This window comes from Camellia sinensis, chromosome 3 (genome assembly GCF_055761805.1).
Source record: "Camellia sinensis isolate YWXY chromosome 3, ASM5576180v1, whole genome shotgun sequence".
Classification (NCBI taxonomy): Eukaryota; Viridiplantae; Streptophyta; class Magnoliopsida; order Ericales; family Theaceae; genus Camellia; species Camellia sinensis.
The window spans coordinates 170374554-170388108 of NC_138963.1; the positions used below are offsets into that span (position 1 = coordinate 170374554).

At 31.8% G+C, this 13555-nt stretch overlaps 2 protein-coding genes across 2 annotated transcripts; both read right to left on the reverse strand.

Moving 5' to 3' along the window:
* Positions 1 to 355: 355 nt before the first annotated feature.
* Positions 356 to 2029, reverse strand: LOC114323543 (F-box protein At5g03100). Its single transcript, XM_028271149.2, has one exon. It carries the CDS (start codon positions 1823 to 1825, stop codon positions 503 to 505), a length of 1323 nt encoding a protein of 440 aa, XP_028126950.2. The 5' UTR covers positions 1826 to 2029; the 3' UTR covers positions 356 to 502.
* Positions 2030 to 11450: 9421 nt separating this feature from the next.
* Positions 11451 to 12395, reverse strand: LOC145822017 (uncharacterized). The gene is made up of 2 exons (XM_082918589.1): positions 11876 to 12395; positions 11451 to 11731 (listed from the first exon to the last, which is right to left on the reverse strand). Exons 1-2 carry the CDS (start codon positions 12393 to 12395, stop codon positions 11451 to 11453), a joined length of 801 nt encoding a protein of 266 aa, XP_082774715.1.
* Between the last annotated feature and the right edge of the window lie 1160 nt (positions 12396 to 13555).

The window sequence follows — 13555 nt, forward strand, 5'->3', positions numbered from 1 at the left end:
TTTTTTACTATTTTAGCCACAAAAGACAAAATAGGCTATTTTAGCAACAAAAAACAAAACATTACATTCAACCCATAATCATTATACTCTTCTCTCACAAAAAAATCAAAAAGCCAAAAAGTCATTCCCAAACCAAGTTTTTTAGCTCAGGCTAAAATAGCCAAAAAAGCCAAAAAGCCAACCCACTTCCCAAACCAACCCTAAACCTCATCTTAACATTTTAGTTGATCCTCACTCTAGTTAAAATGTAAACTTCTTACATTTCTCTTCTACATAGTGTTGATTTGCCTTTAATGGCACTACTCGTATTTATTTTTGATTTTCATAAAATTTCTAAATTTCCAAAAACTAAAAGTATCAAAATCCAAAGGTTCATACATGTAGGGGGAATGATATAAGTTTTTTGGTACAAGCAAGTCATGAAAATTAAAATTTGCCAAACTAGTTTCATCTAACAAGAACACACTATCAAATGTATGTTCATAGCTCTTTTGTACAAAAACTAAAGTACAAGAAGTTGAGTATGGGGAGATAGTATTGCTCGAAGCTCATGAGCTCGGCCTCGAGCCTCTTCTTTCTCCTTCACTTCCATCAAATCTCCATGGCTGTTTCTCCAACTTTCCCTGCAAGGTCGAATCGTTATCTTATCAAGCGACACAGCATTCTCAACCAAGTACCTCACAATCCCAACATCAAGCGAACACCCAACAAACCCCACCAAATCCACAACTTTCAGGCAATGGTGGCGATCATTTTCAATGATTGGTACCCATGTGCCCATTGATTCATAGTTCATAAACCAATACAAACGCAGCGAGAATTTGTGCAAGTAAGGCAATGCGGTTGTTATGGAAGTACAGAGCTGAAATGGGATGTCGAAATCCCAAACTCCCAAGTTCAATTCCAATGTGTGGAGGTTTCTTAGTCCATCGAGTTTTGGGAATTCAGTGAGCCAAGGGTAATTCAATGTCAATGAGAGTGATCGAAGCTGGGACAGAATGCACGTGAAGTGTTTGAATCTATGTTTCACTAAAGAAATGCAATAAGCTTCTAAGAAAGATACCTCTGAAAGAAGTGGCACATTGTCCAGAGAGAGGGCAATTTCTGGTCCCCAGTACTTGAACGAGACGAGATTGGGTGCAGAAATCTTAACCCAATTCAGATTGAAACAGCAACAAATCTCTAAGTATTTCAGTTTCAAGGACGACCCAGAAATTTTCAAACCTGATAAAATTGCAGACTTGGCCAAACACAAGCGCTCGAGCGATGGACACGAAGATAAGAAGCTCTCAATGTGTTTAGCATTGATGTTTTCGTATTGCAGAGACAAGGACTTGAGTGAATCGAAATTGGAAATACAGAGAAATGGGTATGGATATTGACCTCGTTTTGAACTCACTATCTCCAAATCGAACTCATGAACGCATTTCCTGATCGCGAAGTCGACCCAGCGAGCGAAATCGCTTCCAGATTGAACATTAATGGCGTTTAAGCAAATCCTGAGTCTGTTGAGCGATGGAGATTTGAGGGATTCGAAGATTTTGTTCAAGCAATTCTGGAATTTGTAGGGTCCCAATCGGGTTTCAAGAACACGAACTTGATCTACAGAACCCAAATCCAAATTCGTTGTGAAGGTCCAGAGGTTTCTCCATCTGCGAGAAAGTGTTGATGTTCGAGTGGCTTCTTGAATCGGCAAGTGGGATATGATTGTGATCAGAATTTCATCTGGGAATTTGCTGATCCGATCCTCTGAATCACTACTGGTTTCAGACTTGGATCTCTTATCGTTTCTTGGTTTCGACTTTTTCCTCATTTGTAGATTCATGGATGTAGATATACAGGTATAGAGAGACGTGTATGTGATTGAATTTGGGGGATTCTGGAGAGGTTGAAGAGTTTGCAGCGGCAGAGGGAGGAAGTTTACTCCTGCTTTGATCTAAGGGACTGTTTGGCGAGGGTTGCCATGGTTTGGGAATTCTTCGTCAAGAAAAATGCAAAGTCATTATAATAAATAAATAAATAAAATGTTATTAGTATAGAAAAGAGGAAATGAAAAAGGATACTTATTTTTCATTTAATTTTTTAGGGAAGAAAATAAATTGTAAGATTTTTTTTTTTTTAATTTTATCAATAAGTATAAATGCGCACAGGACTAAATACAAAATGGGACACAAACCCCTTGTGAGACATCTATATTTGATCTTCTGTATTCCTAATATTGTTCTTTTTATATTTTTCAAGTATTTTTTTCCATATTTTCTCTCCAATTTCTTTTGAATGATTGGGATTTCTCCACTTTGGCTCAGTTTAGATAATACAGAAAGATGAAAGAAAAAGAAAATATATGTTTTTTATATGTTTGTTTAGATAGAAAATCCTAAAAAGTAATGGAAACTAAAATTTCTCGTACAACTTATAATAGCTTGTTAGTTAGGATAATAATTTTTTGCAAAATATATAGAGAAATTTATTTATTTTTTTACAAATCTTGACAAGATTTATTTTTGTCCATATTTCTCTCCACAACTCCCTATTACGCCGTAGTATATTTTTTTTCCATCATTTTGTTACAATTTTTTTCAACTATTCAAATACATACAAGAAAATAATTTTTCGTTTATTTTTACTTTCTTTCACTTCATTTTCTGCCATTTTCATTCTATTACCCGTTTCTTTCTAAACAAACAAAGTCTAAGGCCTCGTTTGGGAAGAAATAAATATTGTTTGGTTTCAGTTTTTAGAATTTTTTATTTTTTATTTTTCGTATTTTAATGTTTTCAGGGATTTTTTTTTTTAATTTTTAAGCACACCTAACATAAGTACACTTAAAAAGTATGATATTTATGAAAAAAATATTTAAAAAATACACTAAATACCAAAAAATACAAAAAAAAAATACGAAATTCAGTACATTTTTCATATTTTTGTGTATTTGTTAATTTTTTAAAATATTTTTTCATAATATTTTACTATGTAGATATATCTAAGTAAGGTGCATTTAAAAAAGTAAAAAAATTAGTTAAACTTTAAAAAATATTAACTAAAAACTAAAAAATACGAAAAAAAAAAACTCAGTTTTTAGAAAATTGAATTCAAAAAACTGAAACCAAACACACGGAATAGTTTTTGCCTAAAAGTCAAAAAGTTATTAAAAAAATCAAAAAGCCTATAACTTATACTAAAAAGTCAAAAAAATCTCTTTTCAACCTACTTTTTGCATATCTCTTCATAAAAAATTAAAAAATCAATTCAAACATACAAATTGTTTTTATCTCATATTTTAATTAAAAAATCAAAAAATTATTAAAATAGCCAATTCCCAAACCAGATCTAATTCAATTTATTTTAAATTTTTCTAAAATATTCGTTGAATAAGTTACCTTGTGAGTTTAAGCTAACTTATTGGCTTAAAAAAAGGGTTCATAATAAACTAATGCGTAAAAGGATTACATTTTTTTTTTACCTTTTTTTGTAAAAACCTTTTAATGATTTTTTTATAAACTTTTTTAATGACTAAAGCGGGATTATACTTTTACTCCTTTCTTTTAACAATTTTATTAAATGATTTAAGTTGACTTTTTGACAAAAAAAAATAAAAATAGTCAAATAAAAATTGATTTATTTTACAGCAATGCTACAGACCCAGTGAGGGTGACCCCAGTGACCCTAGTGCCATGTGTCGGCTTGTCATTGGCTGAAAAAAAAAAAACAATTTGTTTGGACCAATGGGAAGAGACCCCAGCGCCCCCACTGGGGATCCGAAGCTTTATTCTTTATTTTAACATAGAACCCGCAAAATGAATGCCAAGAATCCAAGATGAGATTTGTTGATGTACACAAATCCTAATAATTCAAGTTGAATATTGGATGATAAAATAGGCTGGCAATCCTTAAAACAAATTCAATTGTATGAAGACATTTTTTTATATTATATATAACTTCAAAAAATTAAAATTAAAATCATTAGATATGATGGTTTTTTTTCTTCTTTTTTTTGGGGTCTTAATGGCAAAAGTTTATTGAAAAATGACACTTTTAATAATATTGTGTAGGGAGCAATGATTTCAAACACAGACCAGACTGGCCAATCGGACCGGTTGAATCAGAAATCGGGCCTTGTTCCGGTCCAGTCAACCCTTGAAACTCGGAGTGGGTGAAAAACTAGTAAAAACCAGTTTTGTTTTTTTCTCTTTTCTTTCTTTTCTTATATATATATATATATATATATATATATATATATATTTCAAAATTTTGACTAAAAATTCTTATTTTAAAAGTCTCCTCTCAAAAGGAAGAGTCTTATTGAAAACTTGAGATGAGAAGATTATGAAAGTCTATTCATATTTATAGGAAAATATTTTTCAAAGAGAACCTACAAAATTCTATGTGAGATTCAATCAAATTATTTGAAACATAATGATTGGAGGGAGGGTTGAAAATTTCATTTCCCTCCAAAATTAAATCTAGCATTCAATCAATTTGTTTGGGGGAACTGTTTAAAAAATTTAATTTCTTTAAAATAAGTGACTTTTTTTTTTATCAATTATGACTTTATTAAATATTATTAATAAATACTATGCAACAATTTTTATTTTTATTTGATTATTTATATATATTTTTATTTATAGTTATATTTTTTAATTATATAACATTAATTATGACGCCACGGTTCGACCGTTTTGACCCGACGGTTGAACCGATAACCTGTCCGCCCGATCTCTTTTCCGGTTCGCTCACCGGTCCGATTTTGAAAACATTGGTGGGGAGATAAAATATTGGCTCAAATCTAAACACAGCTGAGAGAGGAGGCCCAAAGGAAAAGGAAAAGCCCAAATAATTGAAAGATTTCCTTCTAGAAAAAGATCAATAGAATGTAGAGAGATCCTTAGATCTATCTTTATCCAATGGTGAAGACAACAAGTAGCAGAGATAGGGATATAGGCCAGGCCTACTTAAACGATACAAATGTTAGATCGTCTTAATTGGACGAACGAAGCATTCAGCAAGTTGGCCACTAACATTTGATACAATTTAGGCCGCCTGCAGAAAGATGATCCAATGGTAAAGGATAAAGAAAACTTGGCCACTTACCCGACTAAAGTTTGGAAGCAGGCAGAACCTTTAGATCAGATATTAACGAATGAAACTTAAGACAGAAACACTATAAAAGGAAGGAGTAAGTAAAGCAAGAAGACAAACAAAAGGTAACTAAGAATCCTTCTTTAAGAAACATAATATATAACCGATCAACATTCTGACTTGATCGTCGAAAGATTCTTCCGACCATTCTTGGTTGGGGGTAATCACTGACAATTTGGTTTCTCTTTGCAGAATAAATGAAAGGGCATTTCATCTCGCTTTCCTTATAGAGAAGATTTCTACCTTACACATATTGATAGTTTAAATTTTTATTTTTATGTTTATAATTAGAAGTTTTTGTAATTATGAAAAATAAAATAATAATAATCTACTAATTGATATACTGAATTATATTAAAAGATTAAATTCTCTACCAAATGCTTGCATTGCCTATGAAATATTATTAACCATATAAGTTGATAAATAAATAAATAAATAAGTTAATTAGTGATATTATTAATAATAAATTTTTGATAATAAAATATTATTAATAATTTTGCATCTTGATAAGAAAATAATAATAATAATTAACAAATTTTACAATATGAAACTTTTAAATTATAAGTGTTGGGCCTGAGGCCTTCAAATTGTTGGGCCACCTCCTGCCAAAACAGACCTAAACAAAACTACATCCGGGCTGAGCCTAATATTGTTATCTTTGTTACAGACAAGGTTAGCAAAGAGCAATTCAAATAATTAAAAATAAAATAAAATATTTATTATATATTATGTATCACTGAAATAGTAAAAAATAAAATCATTAAACCTAAGGTGAAGTTCCACTTCTCCCATCTATATAATTTATTTGTTTTAAATAGAAAAAAGGGCCGTGCTATGTCCCCCGAAATTCCCCCCTCTAATCTCCTGAATTTTCAAACCAAGGCAAAAAAAAAAAAAAAGTTCCCAAAAACGATGTCGTTTTGGGGATTAGGGGGGTTTTTTTAGGACTCCAAATCATTTTCCTAGAAAAAATGGAGACTAAGAGCATCTCCAATGCACTAGGCATATAATACTTGTTAGTTAAAATGCCTAGTGTGATTCACTTTTTTCAATTCCAATGCACTAGGCATATGATTAGGCATTTTGCCTCAACTCATATTCACTAGCTACATGTAGCTAGCCTTCAATGCTAGGCAAAATGTATTCAATCACTAGGATCATTTCCCTCCATCTTTGTTGTTGACGTGACATTCTATAAAATTAATAATATTTGGATAAATAGCTAAAATAAAGAGCATGGTTGGAGTAAAAACATAAAACAGTCGATAGGCAAAATAAAATATATACCTTATAGTAATATTTAGATAGGTAAAATGCCTATTATCGTTGGAGATGCTCTAACACCACTAATTGTTTTCATTTTATAATAATATAAACAAATGAGAAGAGTGAAACTCAAACTGAACACACAATATATAATCAATAATTTATTTTATTTTTATTTATTTAAATTACACGTGTGCTGACTGCTAATAATAATAATAGTATATCAACTACATCTTCACATTGTGGCTTTTGTACTATAGAAATTGTACTCATCATTATGAGAATAAAGTATGAATTTTTAACCCCGTAGAAAAACACTGATTATAAGAAGATTGTATGATTAATCAAGCAATTTATTTGTATAAATTTTGAAGTTAATCATAGGCATATGATCAATTTATATTTTATAAAAATAGGCAGGGCCATGTAATCTAGACCCTTCAGTCCAAAAGTGAACATACAAAATTTTGTATGTATGGGGTGTTTGGTGAAAATTATTTTACATTAAAAGCTAATAATTAAAAAGTAAAAGCTAAAAATGGCACTCACTCAACAATTTGACAATCTAAAAGAAAAATTATTTATGCTTAAGAAATTATAAGCAAAAATTATACTAAACAATCTGACACAAATTCTCATATTAAAATAAGTTATAAGTTGTTTCTATAATCTTCCAACAACAACCCCCCAAATAATAGCATTTCTTATTATTGCCTTGGATATTTTATAGTCCCAAAGGGTGAATTGACTTTTAGGTTGCGTTTGGTTTATTTTTTAAATTTTAATTTTATTTTTAAATCATGATTTGGATGAAACATATTAACTAAATATATTTTCAATAATGCTAGGTAGCTTAAAATTTTGTGGCTCAAATGGCTCAAATCACTCAAAACGACGTCGTTTTGAGTGTAAATGAGTGTAAAACGACGTCGTTTTGACAGATTTGAGCCATTGAAGCCACAAAATTTTGAGTTATTAAACATTTTCTATATATTTTTAAAGGGTTGGGCTTCTCTTTAGTCCGATCACGGACTGGAATGTACTGTTTTCCCGTGATGATCCACCACGAGTCTCGTTTTAATAATCCGAACCATTCAATATGTAGAACTTGCCGAATACTATATGCCTATAAAAAATCACGTTGATCGGGTATCGATAGTTATCCTATCGGATCAAATTTCTGTCAAATGTTTATTTTTTCATTGTCCATTTTTTTTATACAAAATTGATTTGATCACGTAGCAATTGATATCCGATCAATGTGATTTTTGATAGATATGTAGTACTTGACGAGTTCTACCCATTAACGGTTCAGATTATTGAAACGGGACCTGTGGTAGGCCTGCACAGGCCCAACAATACCCTCCGATTCGATCACGGACTAGAGGGAATCTAATCTCATTTTTAAAATATAACTTAAAATTACTTTCAAAACTTCTTTCCTCTTTTTTTTTTATTATTATTATTAATCAATCAATCACTTTTTTCTCGCTCTTCTCTCCTTTCTCCTCTCACATTCTCTCACAATTTATATATCAATCAATTAAAAAAAAAAAAATTACAAATCATCTCAAAATTATTTTCAAAAATCATAACTAAATATATTTTTAACTTTTTAAAATTCAACTCAAAACACAATTCAACACTCAAATAATGATCCTAAAACTAAGGCCTTGTTTGGCATAAACTAAAAAATATAAAAAGTTAAAAAATTACTATCCTATTTAAGTCACATCATCTTATTTTAGTCACATCACCTCTCTACCACATCACTTCAAACCCAATCCATACCCAACCCATATTTCATAAAAAATAAAAAAATGCACTTATTTAGGATATCTTAAACCACCCCTAAATCAAACGGAGCACAAACTCTTCATATTCAAATAAACCCTTAAGGCTGTACATAACATGCCCATCTTTGGGTTATGATCTTAAAACAAATATAAAAAAATTATAATGTGCAAAATTTATATAAAATGATGTAAAAGATTTGTATTTATTTTATTTTAAAATTAGAAAAATTAAAATATACAAAATTTGTATAAAACAATGTAAAAGATTTGTATTGATTTTATCTTGAAATTAGAACACTCATTAAAGATTCTTGTTAATGATCTAGAGTTGAGCTCATGTGAATGTACCTCATTTAATGCATTCATTTGCGGTGTTTGGGAACAACAGTGAGAGGTTATTTTAGCTTTTTGAAAAAAAATTCTAAAATCCACTGTTGTTCGGACTGAAATTGCGAGAAAATGCTTGAGACGCCCATTTTTTGGAGACTTCATAATCCCTTTGAATCTTAATTATTGATGTATGTGTGGACCTACTCATGTATGTGTAGGACCTATACTATCAATGGTGGATCCAAAGGAATTGTTGGGGTCCCCAAAAAATGAGAGTCTCAATCATTTGAAAATTGTGGTTGACAGCTGCTAAGTATCAGAGGGTAAAAAGACCATTTTACCCTTTGAATATTTGTCCAACTCATAAACTCTCCAGCAGCATGTTTGATAAACAATTCTCTCATCTCTCTGGCACCCGCTAGAAGTCGATGAAGAAGTGAAACAGGTCTCTCTCTGGCACCCGTTGGAACTTGCTGTTGGTGTTTTTTCGTTCCGCTGCTTCAGATCGCACTGTATTTTGGGCCATATTAATGGAATTTCGTTGTAGAATTGCAATTCTAGACATATAAACATTTTTTTTTTCTAATTTTTTGTTTTTTATTTTTCTAGTTCGAAATTTGTTGTTTCAGTTGTAATGGGACTCCAAATTTTGGCAAATCAACCCAGATTTGTTATCCCTCAAACATGGATGCTTCTGTCATTTTTTTTATTATTATTATATATATATATATACTAGCGTATGCCCGTGCCTAAAAGCACGGTGTAAATAATTTTAAGATTAAAATGCAATTATAATTTATACGTATTATGTTGAAATTTATAAAGTTTGTGTCATTTTTGATAAAGATACTGAAAAAATATATTGAAATATTTTTCTTCTTAAAGAACTTATAACAATTTTGCTTGTATTACACACTCTACAAAACTCAAATAAAATAACAACTCCCCCTAATCTTAATGCAAATTAAGAAACAAACATATAGGATTTAAAGTTATATTACATATCAAAATATAAAAGGCCGTAAAAAAAGTGTAAACACTGAACAAAAAACAAAAATAAAGGTATACTGTCATACACCAAAAGAGTAGGTTAAAACTTTACAAAAAGTGGGTTAAAGTTTTACAAAAGATGTGTCACTAACATGTCATACACCAAAAATTATATTGTCATACACAAAAAATATGTATGCTTTACAAAAGATGTGTCAATAACATGTCTTCAAATATGCATTTGCCCAAACTTCGTCCTCATTACTTTTCAAAAAAGTCTTTGTATCAACTTTTATGTATCCCCAATGAGGAATATGCACAACAATCTGGTAATTTGTGGAAACAAAAAAAATATAGATTAGTACATTTGTTGAAAATATATATGTCAAAATACTTTGAGAGTGAAATTACCTTATTACATCCTCATCGAAGCAAGGTAGTCGTATTTCTCCGTTTAAGCTCCATAGATTTTTCGGTCAAATCCTACAAAAGTCCAAATTTCAAAATATTATTAAATTGAAATTTTTTAAAAAGTTATATAATCAACAGACATAAATCTACGTGGTTACCTTCTAATAAAACGTCATTTAATCTGCTTAGAATACTATAGCAATACTTCTGGATAAACAATATTTGTTGTAGAATCTAAATTATCTTTAGGGAGGAGAATACTTATATGATCAAAGGATGTACATCTAGATAATGCCACATATAATTGCCCATGGCTAAACACTGGTATACGCAAATTAACTCCAACAAATTTCACAAATTGTTCTTGAGATTTATTAATGGTTAAGGCATATGCCAATCGGACTGGAAATTGACATCTTGTCATTTGGAAAGGCATTTCTGAAGAAGATGGTGTCAAAGATATCCTTGGTATGAATGCCAAATTGCCAAACTTTTCTCCAGTTAAAATTTGAGCTTCAATTATGCGAGTGTCGCACCTAGTAACCATCAATCTTGTACCATTACATAGTTCATCTTTCGGTGCAATGTTTCTCAACAATATTATAGGATAATCCACTTTCAACTCTAACTTAAAAGTTGGCAACCCAGGAGGATCCAATGAATTTAAATATTCATTAGGATATCTATTTGTAATGGTAGGATCAATTTCATTATCTTCAGACATTTTATCTGCTACAAGATAAGTATATAATCTCCCTGGAAAGATATTCAACGCAGTAGTATTAATATCACTAACATCATCGTTACGCGCAGACAGAATTGTGCGTTCAGTTAAAAATGTTGAGGTTGACGTCTTTATCATATTCAATCGTGGATAAACTGTAGAGAGTAATTCATTCAAATCTTGACATTTGTGTATTGTTGATGGAAGGTTAACGATTTCTTGAGGATTGGTCCCAATCTAAAAAAAAGTGAAATCAATAAAAAAGTAAGTGTAAACACAATTTATTAATATAAAATAATCTATATAATACAGGTTAAAGTAGTGTTACCTCCATCAAGAAATTTGCAAAATTAGCATTTTCATGGCCTTCATGATTCAAGCGCATATTCAAATCCAAAGTCAAGATATATATATGCTTCCATAGAACAGAGTGTCTTAATGATGCATTCACAATTTGCTCACGAGCTCCTTTGGGTATAACTGGTAAGATTTGTCGAAAGTCTCCTCCAAGAACAACAGTAATACCCCCAAATGGCTTTTCACTATCACAAATATCCCTCAATGTACGATCAACCACCTCAACACAATGTCTATGTTGCATAGGAACTTCATCCCAAATTATAAGTTTTGTTTCTCTAAATAACTTAGCTTGTAATGATTGTTTGCTAAACCCACAAAGTGAATTTTCCAATACATCTAACGGAATAGAAAATGTTGAATGTGCAGTGCGACCTTCTACCAGTAACAGTGATGCAATTCCAGATGAAGCCACAGTAACAACGATTTACCCAAGGCTACGACATTTTAATGCAATCGTATTGTATAGAAAATGTTTTCCCTGTTCCTACACCCCCATTCAGAAAGAAAACAGTTCCTTTATTTTGGAAAACTGAAGAAGTGATTGTATTATAAGCATTCTGCTGTCCATTATTGAGACAATCAATAGTAATTTGTGGATCTGCATGTTGTGCCTCACTCTGCAGTTGTTGATGTTCAACTATCAATCGATTACCAACTACTGCACTCCAATTTGCAGTAGGTTGCGGCATGGGTGGGAAGTCAATTAAACTTTTGCCTGATTCATGAAGCATTTGATTCAAAAGATGGAGACCATAATCTTCAATTTGAGCCTCAGTTGGTTTAGAAATGACAAACAATGTACAAATCTTATGTGCAAGATCATCACATATATGCGTTGAAAATTGATTCCATAATGCACATGGATTTAGTGGAGAGCACTGGGTGAGAATAATACTAAACAATCTCCTCAATTGATATCCAATTTTTATGATTGCAGCCTCTTTCAAGCATTGTATCCATTCTTCATCATCTTTTAAAAGCCCCCTTGCAACACATGCTAATTTAAATGTATCATGCACAACATTATCGACCGTGCGTAAAGACCGAAACGGCTTTGGTCCTTTGACAACGGTTAGTAACAAACGTAGATAAAATCTTTCATCACAATTAGTGCTAGCAAAGTACATTCTACCAATTGCATATCCCCTTTCTCTTGATTTCCATCTCTTTTCTGACTTGAGCCAAACAAAATGTTGTGGAAATTCTTGATAAGTGAATGGACATTCATCTTCACTGGCAGCACAATATGCAAAGAAACCAGTAAGAGTTGACATTTGTTGACCAGCTCTAGATTGAATCGTTTGTAATGACTCTTCTGGGTTAAAAACAACACGATGCATTCTAGGTAAATGAAGTGCCAATCGTACAACTGTTGGCATCTCTGCATGCAAAGGATAACCAAATATTCCCAAGCAACTTCTGGAGGTCCAATATACCTTGCATCGAGATATTGTTGAATCTCATTTATCATTCCTAACACCATTGTTGTACGATCATAACCCTTATAAATGTACTTATGTATATACTTGACACATCTCATTCTGGCACAAACTTCCACATTTATATGACAGTTGAAAAGTTTTGAAAGATATGCATTGTATGGTACGACATCCCTGTTATCAACTTCTTGCCCTCTTACAGTATGTACTTGACCATTATTGCGACGACGATAGATAGGGTATCCATCTTGATCCATAGTTGTTGTTTCTGTGAAAGCTCGAGGGTATCTCTTAGTGCATCTACCATTTTCCATACATGGTGCTTGCGGATTTCGAGCACTACATGGTCCATGTACCATTCAACATTTGATAGTTTCAAAAAGCATAGGATCATCTTTTGGGTCTGGACATTCTGCACAGACCAATTTGTCTACTTGAGTAGATGTCCAAATTTTGTTTGAACCCTTGAGAAATAAAAGTGCATGCATATGAGGGAGGCCTCGTTTTTGAAATTCAATTGTAAAAACATGTGCAACTTTATTTCTAAACACTTTATTTGTTTCTATCTCCTTCATCAAACATTTTCTCTTCAACTCAAAAACACGGGCAATTAAATCAAGACAATCAATAGGTTTTTGATATGGTAATAATGCTGAAGTAATTTCTGGCCAATTGGGATTTGCAATCATGGTAAGAAAAATATCTGGGTGTTGGTTGTATCGTGTGATAGCTATTGAATCTTGAAAGATTTCAAACATATGTCTAGGACTACCAGTAAATAAAGATGGCAAAACAAACATTTGACCAATTTGTCCAGGTCGCACATAATCTGGATCTATATCTGACAACTCTTGGTAAAGCTCAGCCCGAAGTTTCCCTTGATTAAGCTTGTAGTATGTTAATCGATTTTGCTCAGTTGCAGCCCAAGCATCTACCAAAAACTCTTGAAATAGTTTCCCACCTCTCAAAATTGTTGAATACTCTGTGGGTCGTTCAAACAAACGATAATTATAAAAATTCATTTGAGTAAGTCGATCAGTTGAAGGTCGATCATACTAAACATTCCACAATTTCAACTCAGGTTCCCATCCAAGCTCACC

Bases quoted from the DNA above. Each gene is read 5' to 3' on its own strand.
- LOC114323543 (XM_028271149.2), bottom strand. From the start codon at position 1,825: ATGAATCTACAAATGAGGAAAAAGTCGAAACCAAGAAACGATAAGAGA.
- LOC145822017 (XM_082918589.1), bottom strand. From the start codon at position 12,395: ATGCCAACAGTTGTACGATTGGCACTTCATTTACCTAGAATGCATCGT. The intron at 11,732-11,875 runs GTGCATTATGGA...TTCATGAATCAG, and splicing joins GTGCTCTCCACTAAATCCAT to GCAAAAGTTTAATTGACTTC.